Consider the following 15,754-nt stretch of genomic DNA (forward strand, 5'->3'; position numbering starts at 1 on the left):
ACCAACATCGGTCAGGGTGGAGATCGCCCTTTCCGTTTTCACTCTATAGAAGATCTGGATCGGAGCAGTATAAGTTTCTTTTGAGGTTTTATTTAATATTTGAGAGTACATGCTTCTTCTCTTATAATGAGATAGATCCGCATCCCATCTTTTATGAGATAACTGACTTCATTTTATTTTCTATTTCAATAATCATCATAAAATATAAAATTTATTAAAAAAAATTTAAAAATTAAAATTATGAGTTTTAAATATAATGTTAACAATAACATATATTTCTTATTAAAATTGTTATATTTAAATACTTAAATGCATGAAAGAATAAATTTTTAATAAAAAATAATATGTTTATTATCGGAATAGATGGCAGGAAGAAAATCTTCCATGCTCCGCACAATATCGGAGTCCAGACATGTTTAGAGAGAGAAAATTGATTAAATGTGTGGTGAATCAAGGAGAATTCGGAAATAATTGTCATGTCTAAAGGAAAAGGAAAAAAAAAAAAAAACAAATAATTGAGCATTTCAAGGTCCGCCCATAGTCTCCGAGATAATACGTTTGTTCTTGGTTCATCATGAAGCCAATTATTCGACACATAATCTCAGATTCATCTTTTGCATGTGTGTTACTCACTTGCAAGCGTACCGAAACAAAGCCTGTTTAAACGTTTTATGTAAATGATGAAGTTCTCTTCCGCACATGAAACAGTTCAAAAGAAATCGCGGAAAGATAGAAGATATTTATGTTATAGATGGCGAAGTGAAAACAAAGCCCAGCAATGGGTTCTGCAGTCAGGGGCTTTGGAATGAATTAAACTCTGGGAATCAATCTGAAGTTTCTACATTTTATCATTACCCAGTCCACAGAACCAATCTCATAGGCCGTGAATAAGACTAAGGGTTGATGTGGAAATGAGGTTATATCATCCAACCATAAACTTGAGCTCAAACTCAGCCCTGCTAACATAAAATAAAGATGAACTTATCATCTTGCATTTACATGATTAACTTATAAAATGACAAACCGTACGTGCTTAACCCCAAAAATTAGAACGAAAAATTAAAATATTGATAATTGATCCCTCCCTTCTTTCACTGGAATGCAGCCGCAGAACTGGCCTTTATCACGTCTAATAAACTAACTTCTCCACTGTTCTGTGATTCTCTTCTATATGGATTGCATACCTCTAACGACCCAGCTAGAAAATGTTTACCTGGTCTTCTTGGCTTTGGCCAATTTCTTCTTTCTTTTCTTTACAGCCTTAGGAATTTTAGTCTTCCGAGCTTCTCTCTTCTCTTCTTTGACTTTCTTTTTGTTCTGTTTTCTAGCGGTTCTTTTATCAACAGGATCCTTTTTCTCAACTTCTGACAGGGAACCACTCTCATCTGAGTCGCTTGAGTTCTCATCATCATCTGTCTCAGAATCAGATTCACTTTCAGGAGTTTTAGAATGGTCATCCTCATTTACAGAAAACACTTCTACAGGGTTCAAATTCTCTTCCTTTTGGTCTTTTTGGGCTTCAGAAAACTGAACTTTAGATAGAGCCTCCTTTAGTCCTGTTATGGTTTGATAGTACATATCTCCTATATCCTTGCCACTTGTTATCCTTATTACATCCTCCTCAGCATTCTTGACATGATCTAATGTCTTTGGAATATATGACTAGAGCACAAAAACAACAAAACAGTTCACAAAATTATGATTCATCCCAAATATTTTTTGTTCATTATGAAATTCAACTAATATATTTACAAATTGGTATAAAAGCATACTTCACATTCAATACTTGAATCATCACAATCATTAATAAAAAATAAATCCTCCAAAAACCAAAAGGAAATCTCAAGATTGAACAAGCTTCATATCCCTAAGCATGTATAAAACCAAGAACCCAAATGTGAAAGGCTCCTTATCTTAAACAAAACAAGAGACTTTCAAGTCTTAAAACCTTTTTCAATCATTTAGTTTCCATCATAAGCATATTAATTGCACAATTTAAGAAAACAAGCTAATGACTGAGACATCTCACAAGTGAAATAAGATGACAAACAAGTTTATCGGAGGTTTTTAAGTACCTGCACAAATACGGAGTCTGCAATTTCATCCTCTACTGTGACATCTCTTGACAAAATTTTTTGCTGAACCTGAAGTAACATACCAGTAGTAAGAAGAGAGATCTCATTAATTAATGTGTGGAAATCTTAAGCACAAGACAGGTAGCAAACCTCTTCCAAGTAACTATCAACAGAATCATCAGTAATTGTTGGGTCAACTATGAAGTCAAATAGCTCTCGAATTGTCATGACAGCTACACCATGTTTCTTAAAAAAATCCTGCATCCCAACCATGCTTGATTAATTCAGCTGTTAGAGCGCATTTCTTTTTTCCCTTCCAAAAGTAAAATTTATAAAAAAACATCACAACCATCCATCCTGTGGAAAGAACTTACAGAAACATGAACACAATCTTCACGTAGGAAATCAAGGGCATGAGGGTGGTCGAGATCAACTGCTTGAGAGACATCAATTACATACAAGTGACCCTACAAACAGGAGGGAAAGTTCATACCAAACATCCACAAATACACATGTGATCAACCTAACATCTCCAGTCAACGACTCTTCTCAAAAGAGGAGATTTTATATTTATCCATTCTATTTTGGAATGCATCAAAACCAGCCCAAAGACAAACATGTTATCTGTTTGATAAAGAAACAAGCGGCATTCACCTCAAAATATAGTATGTTATATTCACTGAGGTCCCCATGCACCAGTTTGCATTTCTGATACAAAGTCCGCATTGCAATGATCATCTGATAAAGAAATACAAAGAGGTTATTACAAAATAAAAATACAACTGTTAAATCCTTTCTTCTTTTCTCCAAATAATATTCTAACAAAATCATAGCTGTTACTCCATGGACCATATCATTTCCAATAGAAATCTTCTGTTAGGCTCCTCCAGCCTGATTGACCCAACCCAAATGATAAACCATAAAGGCTAAATATCAACAAGTTCAACCAGACAGACATAAGTTTCTAAAACATACTGATTATAAATTCTATAGTTGCATTATTTAAATTAAAGAAAATGACTGAATTACTAAAAAATTCTGGACACACCTCTACATAAGCTTCACGTAATTTATCCAAAGATAAAGCAGCATCCTTAAGACGAGGTGCAGCCCAACCAGCCTTTCCTATAACCAAAAGAATAGATCAACGGTATAACAAACTCTGAAGTCTTCATTGAGTAAAGAATGAAATAAATATCCTTAAAAGTTTGAACTATTTCCTTGAAATATCCTTAAAAGTAACAATACCGAAAGAGTAGATAAGGATGCGTCTATTAACTCCACAAGGTTATATGTGTAAAAAATGGGCTAAATAGAAGAAATAAAGGACTGATAGTCTGATGGCTGTGACACATTAATGAAATTGTCTTTCTCCAAAATGATCCACCAAAACATCGTATAAACTAAAATTCTGCATACCGATGGCCAAGTAAAAGGACAAACACCAATCTACCTACACAAGCAAACAAATAAGAGCACAATACCTATGAATTCCATGACCAGAACATGCAATCTCAAAAGATATGGAGTTGGACACCTGATTCCAGCTGCCTTTAGCCTGCAATTCATTATTTGGAAAAAGAAGGGGGAAAAAGACCACCACATCACATCAGTAACATTCTAAACTAAGTTGCAGGAATAAATGGTTATATTCTTTCTCTAGGAGACCATAGGTACAAACTCCGAAAAATAACCTCAAAATTTCAGTTTTCCACACATGCACACTAGGCAAAATAATCACTGACAATTAGGTGATTTTTATTGTGAATGGAAATGAAATGTAAAAGCTTAATTGATTTTAGTCATTTTCAGTTTCAATTCATTAGTTAATAGAGTTGTTAGTGACAGTTATAACAGCCATTAGATTCTGTAGCTGAGCTGCAAGATGAAACTCAATATAAACAAAATGGTACAGCTGCAACAGTTCATCAATGACGAAAAATCCAGAAATTCTGCATAAGGTTATATAAAATGCACAATGTAAAATTAAATGTTGTTCTTACCTCATAAGATTCCTCATTTCTTTTTCAGCCCATGTCTTTACCATTTTCCTGGGATTGTGCTTGCAGTATCCATGCCTAAAACGATAGTCACCTTGTACATACCTATCTCGGTCCCTAAAGTTTTAGAAGTAACAAGTTAAATTTGAATGAAAGAGAAAATATGGAGTACAACATATTCTAAAAAAGATGGAACTTAACAGCAAGTTAATTTTGATGAAAGAAAACAACTTGGGAAATTCACAAGGATAACCAACAAATACTATAGCATTCAGCATCATAAGTTCATAACTCCCACATAGAATCATAGTGGTCCTATATCAGCATATTGATTCTCAATCATGGAAGTCATTTTATGATGGTACAACTATTCTACAAAAGACGGAACCCAATTGTAAATTAATTTTGTGAAAGAGGGAATAATACACAGATTGAATTGAAAGACAACTAGGGGAAAACAAAAGGATAACAAATAAACTTATCTATGACACAACATCCAGCATCCTAATCCCATCACAGAAATCCTATATCTACATCTTAATTCTCAGTCATGGAAGTTATCCAAGAGACGAAGACAGCAAAAATTAGAAGCTAAACACTGTTATCTTGGCTGCAAGCAGCAAGGAAAATTCAGCAGCAAAAGCATGGATTGGAGAAGAAATGCAGATAAATTCTCAAAAATTATTATGGCTTGGTTAATTTTCCCTCTTTTTTCCCCTCAAAAGAAGACTGTTAGTGCTATAGTATTAAATGCTTATATCTTAAAACAAAACCTTTACCGTTACAAGCATTTGTTTCTTAAGAAGTCTAAACACAATTTGACTTACTTAAAAACCAGAACTGAAGTTTTGTACACTTTGATTGCAAGTTCCTGGCCATCAGATTTTGTTGCATGATACACATTTGCCTGTTAAGAAGCAAAAGTAAATGTTCAAATATCAGAAAATGACAATGCTGTTCCCATGTGTTGAGTTGCTGATTTCATAGATATTGGACCATAATATGTTCATGGCAGTAGAGCGTAATGGATTTCAAACTGCTAAAGTGGTCTTTAAATACCTCTTTTCCAGTTGAAATGCAGCCGTTAATGTCATGAAATACACCCCTATTCAGCATTTTGAACAGAACCATGCGAGTTCTAGGATCAATGGCCTAGAAACAATAATAAATTACTTTCCATAAGAAAAATTCATCAATTGCAACATAATAAATTACTGTCCATAAGAAAAATTCATCAATTGAAAACTTAAGCTTAAAAAGGCCTTCAGAATTACATCATGAAAACAGGGATGCATATTGGCATAACTACAATCAAAGTGCAATTCAGATCAAGACAGCTAAACTCATAAAAGTATGAAAATTAGTATAAAAAGATGAATTAATTCCTAAAGTAAATAATCAAGAATATAGCTCTTATACATTCTACATAAAAACATTCAGGAAAAGACAAAAGATTCTTCCATCCAGCAGGGTTAGCAGAAAGAAGATGATACAACACGTAACCAAACTGTATGTTACAGAAACTTGATGCATTCTAAGGTGAAAGCTCCAAGGAGCTAAGTGATCTTCACCTGCTCCACTGTTGCGCGATCCGCTTTCTCAGTAGTTTTAGTTTTACCAATGGCCATATCCCGAACACTTTCACGAATTGCAGTTGTCACAGAATTAGACATGCCAACGTTCAACCTCCCTTCCCACTCCTGCATCACCAATTGACTTAAATTAAAGACAAAATATGCACAGAAACACCACAATTTCAATAGATTTTATCTGCTCATACCAGGACACGTTGAAGGGGGGAAAAAAGAAAAAGAGTTAAAAATAGTAACAAGAAAACAACATTAGCAAATAGCAGGAGTCAACTGGTTCAAGGAATATCCAGACGACAACACAATATAAAGATTATTGATCATAAGAAAGAAAGAAATATTTCAGAGTTACCCTTTCCTGCAATGTTTTCAATAAAGGTTAAAACTTCGGCCAAGCCAATTACAGGCATAATACAAAGTTTAGTATAGAGCCTTCGATTAGCAACATTTAGGAGTGATACAGATACCTCCAAAGGCGAAGCACGGATATGATGAGAGAACTTCTGGTTGCGATTGGAGAGAGGTTGCAGAGTAGAGGAATTATGGCGAGAGTGGAGACCTCCATGAGCATTTGGACGTCTCGAATTGAGGGTAATAGCTCCATCTACAGCTTCTTTATCGTCTTTTGAGTCCAACCAATCCAAAGCATCTCCAATTTCGGAGTCCGACGACCATGACAGCTCTTCCTCTTCTCCTACTCCTTCACCGTCTTCTTGGGCTTCAGCTGCGGGTGCTAAACGCTCTAATTGCTCAACCTTTTCCGACACTGTAGTCATCGGTTAGTAAGAGTGTCTTCTCGTTTTAGTTTCTCCGGCAGGCAATTTGCGATTTTTGAGCTGTGGGTTTTAGGTGATATTCCATCTAGGGTTTTCAGGGGATTAATCCTATTTTTGTGCACTCAAGTTACGGTGGAGAAGGTCAGACCAATTTTGCCACGCAAGGCTCCACGTAGGACACATCTGAATTTTCTTTTTCCCAAGCATTTTTTTTTAAAACCATTAAAAAGCACCGAAAAATTAATTTAATTTTATATTTCTTTCAATCTATGCATACTTACAAATATTATTATTTTATATTTTTTTTCCAATAATTAAATTGTATTATATTTTTTTAATACATTCAAAAGTTGAATTAAATTGGCTTTAAATCCAAATTTGTAAATCTACTGTTCTAAATTTAATTCGACTTAAATTATAGCGATTTGGATAAATTGACTTTTATTTTTTAAAAAACTAATTAAAATTTATAACTATTGTTAGTTAACAGTGAAAAGAATATGGATATAGCAATGCGTTGAATACTTTATGATCTTCATCTTGATTTGACCTAATAGTATGTAATTAGTTTATATTGAATTTAAATTTTATAATAAGTATTCGTATTAAATATGAATTTTATTTATTAAATATTTATTATTTAAAATTTATTTATATAAATATTTAATTAAACAGAAAATATATATTTTATCATAAGATATTATATTAAATATATAATTAAAATATGTTTATAGAGTTTTTTTACATGTGAGTTATTAATTAAATAGAATTTAAATATTAATAATTAAATTTAAGATAAATATTATTAATTTATAATAAATTTTCATGAAAAATATAATAAATTAAATAATTAAACTATTAAACAATTTAAATCAAGTAAGGTGATTTTACCGAATACTATTGAGGACTTATAAGGATTAGATTTTAATTAATATCCAATAAAGTTATCCTCTCTCTCTAGTTTTCCTAGAGAGAGAATATCCTCTCTTTTGCTTTTAATCTATAGCCTTCTCGGGTCTTCTTCACTAAGCGTCTTCGGTGGCCCTTCCCTGCCCTATGGGTAAGGGAAGGATTTTCTCCGACTAGGTGATGGGTCCCCCTCCCCTTTCTGATCTGGTTTGCTCATGGTTTTGTGAGATTGTTTTGTTTTTCAGATCTTGAACTTTTCCAGGTGAGGGTGGAACAGAGACGATCTGGTTTATGGTGCTGTGTCAATTGCCATATTGGGGCCTGAAAAATTCTTTGCTTAGTGGTGCCTTTCAACTAAGGAGGAAGAACCAAGGATGACTTGGTGTTAAAATTTGGTTGGCAGACTCTCTATGACTAGATCAAAACTGAAATCATGGGCAGAGCCAGTTTGGGGGCAAGGGGACCTGAAATTTTAAAAGTTTTTGAGGGCTTAATGGTAATTTAAAAAATAAAAATTTTTTATTTTTATATTAAATTTTTATGAATATAAAAATTTTAAAAGTTTTCAGTAGGTATAATAATAATTTTATATAAAAAAAATTTTAAATTTTTTATTGAAAGAATAATATAATAAAATATAAATTTTTATATTAAAAAAATTTTATATTATTATTTTCATTTAATTTTATATTTTTTATTAATTTTATTTTATTATTTTTTTATTTAATAAATTTATAATTATTATTTTTTATTTTTTAAAATTTAAATTATTTTATAACATCGTTAAAAAAAATATAATATAATTTGTTCATATTTTTTTTCAATTTAAAATATTAGTAGCTTTTTTTCTTATAATCTCATTATTATTTTAAATTTTTTTATTAAAATATCTTAGAAAAAAGAAATTTCTTCGGTAATATTAGAAATTAAATTATATTATTTATTTTATTTAATTTATAATTTTAATTAAATTTATTTTTTATAATTAAAAAAAAAATAGATTTGAGATAAATTAGATAAATTTTTTAATATTAAGTCATTAATAAATTTTAATTTTAGCAATTCACAATATTAATTATTTATTATATTTTTAAACTAAATAGTAATTTTATTTAATTTTTAATAAATTAATTTTTAAAAAAATTAAAGTATTTATTTTTATTATTATATCTATTAAATATTTTTATTTTATAATTATGATATGATTATTTAATTAATACTTAAATATGTAATTTATTAATAAATTATATATTTTAATTGAGTCCTCCAAAGCCAAAATATTGGCTCCACTGACTGAAATATCATGGCTCCTGCTTCCTCTTTCTCCTAAGTTGGTGTTTCTGTGTTACCTACTGTAGGCGGTGGGTTTAGTTTGCAAGGTTAGAGTTGCGATCCTCTTATTGTGGCTTATCGTGCTTTAGCAAGTTAAGGCATTGGTAGAAGATCTACTTTCTAACTTTTGGTGGGTTCTTCAGTCAAGCTTCCGATAACAATGCAATTTTTAGTGTTAATCCTGAGTTTCGTTTGGGTGGTTTTAGTCTAGGGTTTGGCTGGATGAGACTATGGGCTTGTTACTGGACTTGGTTACTTGGGTTAAGAAATATACATTTTTTTCTAGTCGCAGATGTAAATTTGTATTTCGTTGCCCAATATACTTAATCCAATGTTAATATACATTTCAAAATGAGATTTTAATTAATATGCTTTTAAAAAATATATTACTTTAAATATTATTAAAAATATTTAATTATTTTTAAATTTTATAATTAAAATATATTAAATTTAATTTTAAATTATTTTTATAATCTTTAATAATTATTTTTCCAACGATAGTAGCTACTCTTATTTAATTGTACAAGACATTAGTGTCCTTCATTATATCTTGGGTCACAAGTCACAAGAGAATACAGATAAATCCGGAAGCTTCCATCCCGTCAACTGAAACAACCAGTGCCAGTCAAGCACATCCGACAACGCCTTTTTTTTTTCCCGTCATCTCACTGTATCGATTAGGCCGTTCGAACCAACTCTCTCTATAATGGTGCTTTGGACTTCTTCTACTTGTGGGCCTAGCCGTTCTTTTTGTTTTAATGTGATTTCCGGGGCAGTTATTAGTTAATCTCATTTCTATTTTTCTATATTTAATTTTAATTGTATATTTCTCAAAATTAGCCATTCAATTTTTTTAATTAGACCACATTCTTAAAATAATACTATTATTTGTAATTTTTTAATAATCCTTTTAAATATATATTATCATCAAGGACTTAATCTACCACGTTCTTGATGCTAATAAGCTAATATAAAATTTTTCATGCTAATATAATTATTTTATATTAATAGAATTATAATGAAATATAAATATATAATTTTTTAATTAGTTTAAAAATATAAATAATGTAAAATAATATAATAATTTAAGTCTACATAAAAAAATATATATATATCCCATTAATGTTTTTGTCTTGGTTCCCAATCGAGTGCCAATATCAGATGTTTCAAGAGGGTTGATTATCGGCAGCCGTCTTAATTACTCGTTATCAAAAGTCGCATTAGCGGGTCCCTTACACGTAAGCAAATCGCATGGTTGTCGCTTAGCCCTGTTATTTAGTACATTTTATGGTTCAAATTACAAAATTGGTACATTTCAAAGACCTTTATCAATATTTACATAAATAAAAATATATAAAAAAATAAAAACTAAACTAAAATAAAATATCCTTACCTAAAAAAATTTCCAAATCAAACGGTAACAATTTGATCGCTATCAATGAAGAAGAGCCACATTCTCATCCATTTCCTCTTCAATCTCCGCCATTCCTCCAATCTCATTACCGCCGCCGTCCACACCATGCCACTGCTCCATTGGCACACATTCCGATTTGTGCCTCAACTTCCAATCGAGCGCTTGACATCCCCGCGAGCAATAATTCACCTTTCCACAAACGGAACACCGACGGAACTCGTGCGGCCTTGTCTCCGGCCGCCCGCACCCTCTGTGCGAGCACAACCTCAAGCTTGGCCCCAGAACCCCGTGCCCCGACTCGAACCACTCTCTCAAAAACCAATTCGCTGGGTGTAACTCCCTCGCTGGCACACTACAACCAAAGTCACTTAGCAATAGACACCCCATGCTTCCCATCATCACACACGAAGCATATTGGACATGCTGCCGCTGCTGTTGGTGTTGGGATTGCCACATGAGCATGGAACGTAACGATGATGCGATCTCTCGCGCGTTGGCCTGGATTAGGAGCCGGCGTCCCTCGGCAATGTTTCGAGCAACGCCATAACCGTCTTGGAGACAATGGCCTAGCTCCCGTAGCGCATCGATGTGACCCAAGACGGCTGCTCGAGCGCAAAGAGAGACGCCGGCTTTGAGATCTTTGTCGTTTTTGGAGCCACCGCTGCCGTTGAACTGCATAACTGCGAGAGAGTAAAGAGCCGGTGCGTGTGATTTGATGGCGGCCTTGGCTATCAAGGACGCTCCAGTTCCTCGGCTTTGCAAGCAATAAAATCGGATCTATAAGAGCACAAAAGAAACCCAAAACTTTTACCATGAATATCATATTATACACTTGTTTAGAAGATAGAGGGACGTCGGAGAATATATATAAATACTGACCATTCCTAGAGTATAGGAGGCTTCAGTGTTGCCGGCGTTAACGCACTGTTTGAGAAACCGGTGAGCAGATTCTGACCAGTTTTTTGCTCTGATTGCGAATGTTTTAGGTCCGGCTTTGGACAAAACTAGAGGATGAAGACCTAACCGATTCAATCTTTTGCATCTGTTTGTAATATAGCAAAACAAAGAAACATTCAAAATAAGCATCCAACTGCAATAGCAACAACTAACACGAGCATGCACACATGAATACCATACACCCACATACGTTGTGAGAATGCTGATGAAATCTGAAGGGCATGAAGCAGAGGAGCTGAGCTTGCAGAGGATGCAAACAATAATATCGTCTGGTAGTTCCTCGAAAAGATCAGATTTTGGGGTGATTAAGAGTGAAATTCTTTGCCTTTTTCTTTGGGGCATCTTCTTGTCTCCTCTTTTTTTTTAATCCGTAAACTCAGTTCACTTGTAATCTTCCAAGGCAGTGTCGCCTCTCCTGGTTATCCTCCCTTTGCGTTTTGGTTTGTTGGCTCCTCTTTAAAAGAATGATGAAGTTATACGCGAAGGGAGTGATGCAGAGGACCCACAATCGTGAAAATGAGTTATATATTTATTGTGTTACCATGATAACTCGAGCAGTACAAGTATATGGCAATTTCCGTTGGCATTTTACCCGGTTTCTTGTTTTTGGCTTTGTGTTTTATACAGCACACACATAAACAACGTTACTCGTACATCATTTATAATTAAATTTATAAGATTATAATAAAATTATTCTAAATTCTTGGCTTCTTGTTTAGTTTATTAGATAAATGTGACAATATGATTAGGTAGGCGGAAAAGTTAATTAATGGTCAAAGTGGCCCCATGGCCGTGCATAGGGTTCAGCGAAAAGACAAATTAGTGCTAAAGTTGGGTTGGGTGTGTTTGTAGATTGGCATTTACATGTGGCCTGCTATCGATGGCAATAGGTTTATTCAAATTTAAATATCTGACACCTGGAAAAAACGAAATTACTAACTCAATTTGAATTTTATAATTTTTTTTCTAATTATTATCTATGATTAAAATCTCAATTTATAATTTCTTTTGAATCCGTAAATGCTTGCAGGGAAAAAAAAATCATATAATTCTCAGGTCTATGAGCTTGCAAATTTTGAACATGAAAAGTAAGTATATCTACCTGATCAGTGCTCCAAACAAATACTCAACTAAGTTTCTTCATTGGGATATCACCACTTTGATATATTATTAGCTCCCAAAAACAAACATGAAAAACGTGCATGTATATGATCATAATATTAAAGATTTTACTGGATTCAATAATACAATATTTTTATTTATATATTTATGAAAATTAATCACTAATAGGATCTTTCGGGATTTCACATCGTGTGATGAGAGTGTTTATACATATGTTATATAAGACTAAAGACTCTATTAAAATTATTATAATTTTAACAGCAATTCAGTCGTATCCCTAACTCATATGTATGTATTATTTCTTTCAACAAAAAAAAAAAAAAGTAACCGTCTGAATGAAAACAAAGAAAATGTGAAAATCTACGGTGTGGCCCTGATTGAAGTCCGTGAGTGAATTGGGCTCGTCTAGGGGCTATTCCTTTGGAATCCCACGTTGTGTGATGAGAGTGTGTGTATGTTATGTAGGACCAAAGACAATGTTAAAATTATCATAATTTTAACAACGGTTTAGTCATATCCCCAACTCGGATGCGTGTGTTATTTCCTTCGAAAAAAAATCACTAATATGATTTTAATTTTTAATTGAATTAAATAAATGAATAGATGTAATATTAAAAATTCGACTATGACTATGGTGTCATTTAATTTACCGTAATATAAAAAATTATAAAATATACCCAATTTGCTATAAAAATAAGTGGATGAACATATTTTATTTTTAATTTATCACCGCCTTGAGGTTAAACTAATTGATGAATTCAAAGAGCTAATAACTGATAAGGCAGGCACTTGGTACCCATGATAAGCGTGGGAAAGCTTCTCATCTTTCGCATCTCCACGCATACATATACGTAGTGCAAGTTGCTAGTTGTGACCTATTTTTGCAAATCAAATCAGCTTAGAAATTAATTCCTGTGGCTGTTTTAGCTCTAGAACTGGATAAGGCAAATGTTTTAGCTCTAGATAAGGCTTGTGGAGTTGGTGGAACACAAACCTTCTATGATTACCATAAAAAATACATGTACTAACCTCTCTGAGTTTGGTAGGAAATGAGTACTGTGCGTTGCTGCCCTTCTGCCACCTTTCAAACAATTCTCATTTCTTCTTTTTAATTTTTCCCCTTCTTTTATAATTAAGGTTGTGATAGTTTCAAGCCTGTGAAGGAATCGGCTGGAAAAGTTAAAAAAAAAAAATAAATTAAATTAAGGCATTCCTTTGGCTCTTGGTAATATAAGATTCATACACTTCCCTCGCTAGAAGACAAAAAAGGTTGTGTGTGAATAATTTCCTCATCAGTATGATGATTATAGTACAAGAAATTAAATCTTCAATAATTTATGAGAATATTTTGTCGGTAATAATTAAACAAAAATATTAATAAATATCAATTAATTTGTGAAAATTGATTCATTTATAAAATTAAATTTCAAATCTCATATTCAAAGAAAATATATTGTTTGGAAGTTGATATTGCCTTCGTCTCATAAATATAGATTTTTTTTTTAATTTGTCTTAAATTATAAATTATTTTTTTAAATATTATTTTATTAAAATTAAATAGATTAAGAAAAGCATAAAATAATAGATATATTTAAAATTTTTATTTTTTAATTATGAGATTAAAAAATGAATGTGAAAGAAGGTAAGAAAGAGATGGGGGCGTGGCCTCTCCCAAAATAATTAGTAATCAAACTATAATAACACCCTTTAAGTCTCTATCATAATAATTAATATATAGCCATTAGCTACTAGCTAGCTAGGGACTTGATGAATTTAAATCTTGTAATAATTTTCATTATTTCAGAGGAAATGCCAAATGCATATATTTATTTAAAGTGATTTATTTTAATTACTACCCAACATACTTCCTTAATCCTGTTAATTAATTAAATAATTTAATTAGTTTAAAGTAAATGCAACGATTTCTCTAGAGTCAAATATTGAAATCTCCTAATTATATTCAATAAGTTAATTATTTCGTGTACTCCTTAATTGTAAGGTTTTGTATGCAAATGAATTTGATAAATTAAATGTTAATATTTGACAATATAAATTTAAAACAAAAATACTTCCAAAAGTCAATTCCCATTCAATCAAACCAGGGGACGCCCATAGAAATACATGTGTACCCATTTGTTTCCTTCTTCAATATCAAGTTGATTTATAAATTTCTAAAGTTTTAGATGTAAATTTTTAGATTATTATAATATTAGATTATTAAGTAATTGATTAGGAATCAATGTCTGCCATTTTTTATATATTTAATTGCATGAAAAATCTTCCATCAGACGTGAACAATATTATGCCAATCCATGTTTCACAAGTTAGGGGTGAGCACTATTTGATTTGAACTGAATAAATCGAATTGAATTATCTTAATTTTGTATTTTAGTTTAGTTTCTAAGATAATTTCGTTTGATTCAAATTGATTTTGAATTTTAAGAATTTTGATTATTTTAGTTCGATTCAATTTTAGAGAAAAAATTAATTGAATTGAACTGGATTGAATTACTTTATTGATTTTAAATTGATTTATTTTTATAGGAAATTTATAAATTATATGTAATTTTATATGTATAAATTATTTAATTTCATTAATTAATAGTTATTAGATTCAAATCAATGTTAAAATTAAACTAAATAATTTAAAAATTAAATCTAAATTAAAAAATCATCAAAACTTAAAAACTGATCGATTTGAACTAAATTAATTTGATTTGATTTTTTATTCTTTTCAATTTAATTTTTAATTCATTTTGATTTAATTTAATTTATAAAATATAATAATTTAATTAATTTAATTTAATTTAAATCAAATACTCATATCAAAATTAATTTAATTTAATTTTGAAGACTAGATGAGTTGCTTCTTCTTTCTATTTTCTTGGAGAGGAATTTACTAGTAAATAATGAGAAACAATCGTAGAGAACTTGGCTTGTTGACCTCGCAACAGAAACAAAAGCATGAAAATGACCAATATTGTGTAAACACTCTGGTGATTGATGACCTCACAAGTCACTTCCTTGAGGGCTTCTCTCTCTCTCTCTCTCTCTCTCTCTCTCGTATATATTTATACAGAGAGAGAGAGAGAGGGAGGGAGTTGCCACCTTAGAGAAGATGTGGTCATCACTTATGAGCAGTGCATGTCCATAAGTCATCAATCACCGCAGTTCCAGGCCTAGCTAGGGGGGCCATAATTACAGCACTAATGTATGAATTGGGAAAAGGGGTAGCGTGAGAACCATAGGCATAAGAGACAAGTGTGTGTGTGTATATATATATCGAATACTGATTTGAAAGGAAATGGATGCTCTCATTGCCCGATGTTTAAGATTTGCCAAATAAATCCAATCAACTTCTGTGGTTGTTGTCAGGCATGAGACAGCCAACATTTTCATTCTATAGTGGAAGAAACCATTTTTGCTCTCTTTCGTGTAATTCAATCGTCCTTTTCCTAAAAGCCTATATTACAAAATTAAATTAACCCTTTGCATCTCTCTCCTTCTCCATTGCTATAATTTTATGCACATATCTATGAAAAACCACTTAATCTGGCTAAAAGCTTCTCTGCCTTATATT

General features: G+C 31.9%; 2 protein-coding genes across 2 annotated transcripts; both read right to left on the minus strand.

Annotated features, from left to right (window-relative positions):
* Positions 1 to 824: 824 nt before the first annotated feature.
* LOC110671896 (uncharacterized) lies at positions 825 to 6,627 on the minus strand. The gene is made up of 12 exons (XM_021834517.2): positions 6,132 to 6,627; positions 5,647 to 5,775; positions 5,135 to 5,227; positions 4,903 to 4,982; positions 4,079 to 4,192; positions 3,560 to 3,633; positions 3,124 to 3,200; positions 2,730 to 2,813; positions 2,450 to 2,542; positions 2,226 to 2,333; positions 2,076 to 2,144; positions 825 to 1,662 (listed from the first exon to the last, which is right to left on the minus strand). The coding sequence occupies exons 1-12, from the start codon at positions 6,438 to 6,440 to the stop codon at positions 1,210 to 1,212; spliced, it is 1,683 nt and encodes a 560-aa protein (XP_021690209.2). The 5' UTR covers positions 6,441 to 6,627; the 3' UTR covers positions 825 to 1,209.
* A 3,293-nt stretch (positions 6,628 to 9,920) lies between these two features.
* LOC110671838 (F-box protein At5g50450) lies at positions 9,921 to 11,612 on the minus strand. The gene is made up of 3 exons (XM_021834437.2): positions 11,243 to 11,612; positions 10,975 to 11,137; positions 9,921 to 10,872 (listed from the first exon to the last, which is right to left on the minus strand). The coding sequence occupies exons 1-3, from the start codon at positions 11,392 to 11,394 to the stop codon at positions 10,117 to 10,119; spliced, it is 1,071 nt and encodes a 356-aa protein (XP_021690129.1). The 5' UTR covers positions 11,395 to 11,612; the 3' UTR covers positions 9,921 to 10,116.
* Positions 11,613 to 15,754: the final 4,142 nt, after the last annotated feature.

Source organism: Hevea brasiliensis, chromosome 13, assembly GCF_030052815.1.
Source record: "Hevea brasiliensis isolate MT/VB/25A 57/8 chromosome 13, ASM3005281v1, whole genome shotgun sequence".
Taxonomy (NCBI): domain Eukaryota; kingdom Viridiplantae; phylum Streptophyta; class Magnoliopsida; order Malpighiales; family Euphorbiaceae; genus Hevea; species Hevea brasiliensis.

Coding starts and splice junctions, on each gene's coding strand:
- LOC110671896 (XM_021834517.2), bottom strand. CDS start 6,440: ATGACTACAGTGTCGGAAAAGGTTGAGCAATTAGAGCGTTTAGCACCC. Junction 4,983..5,134: donor GCATTTCAACTGGAAAAGAG/GTATTTAAAGAC, acceptor GCTTCTTAACAG/GCAAATGTGTATCATGCAAC. Junction 4,193..4,902: donor ACTTCAGTTCTGGTTTTTAA/GTAAGTCAAATT, acceptor CTAAAACTTTAG/GGACCGAGATAGGTATGTAC.
- LOC110671838 (XM_021834437.2), bottom strand. CDS start 11,394: ATGCCCCAAAGAAAAAGGCAAAGAATTTCACTCTTAATCACCCCAAAA. Junction 11,138..11,242: donor TTCATCAGCATTCTCACAAC/GTATGTGGGTGT, acceptor TATTACAAACAG/ATGCAAAAGATTGAATCGGT. Junction 10,873..10,974: donor CCTCCTATACTCTAGGAATG/GTCAGTATTTAT, acceptor GTGCTCTTATAG/ATCCGATTTTATTGCTTGCA.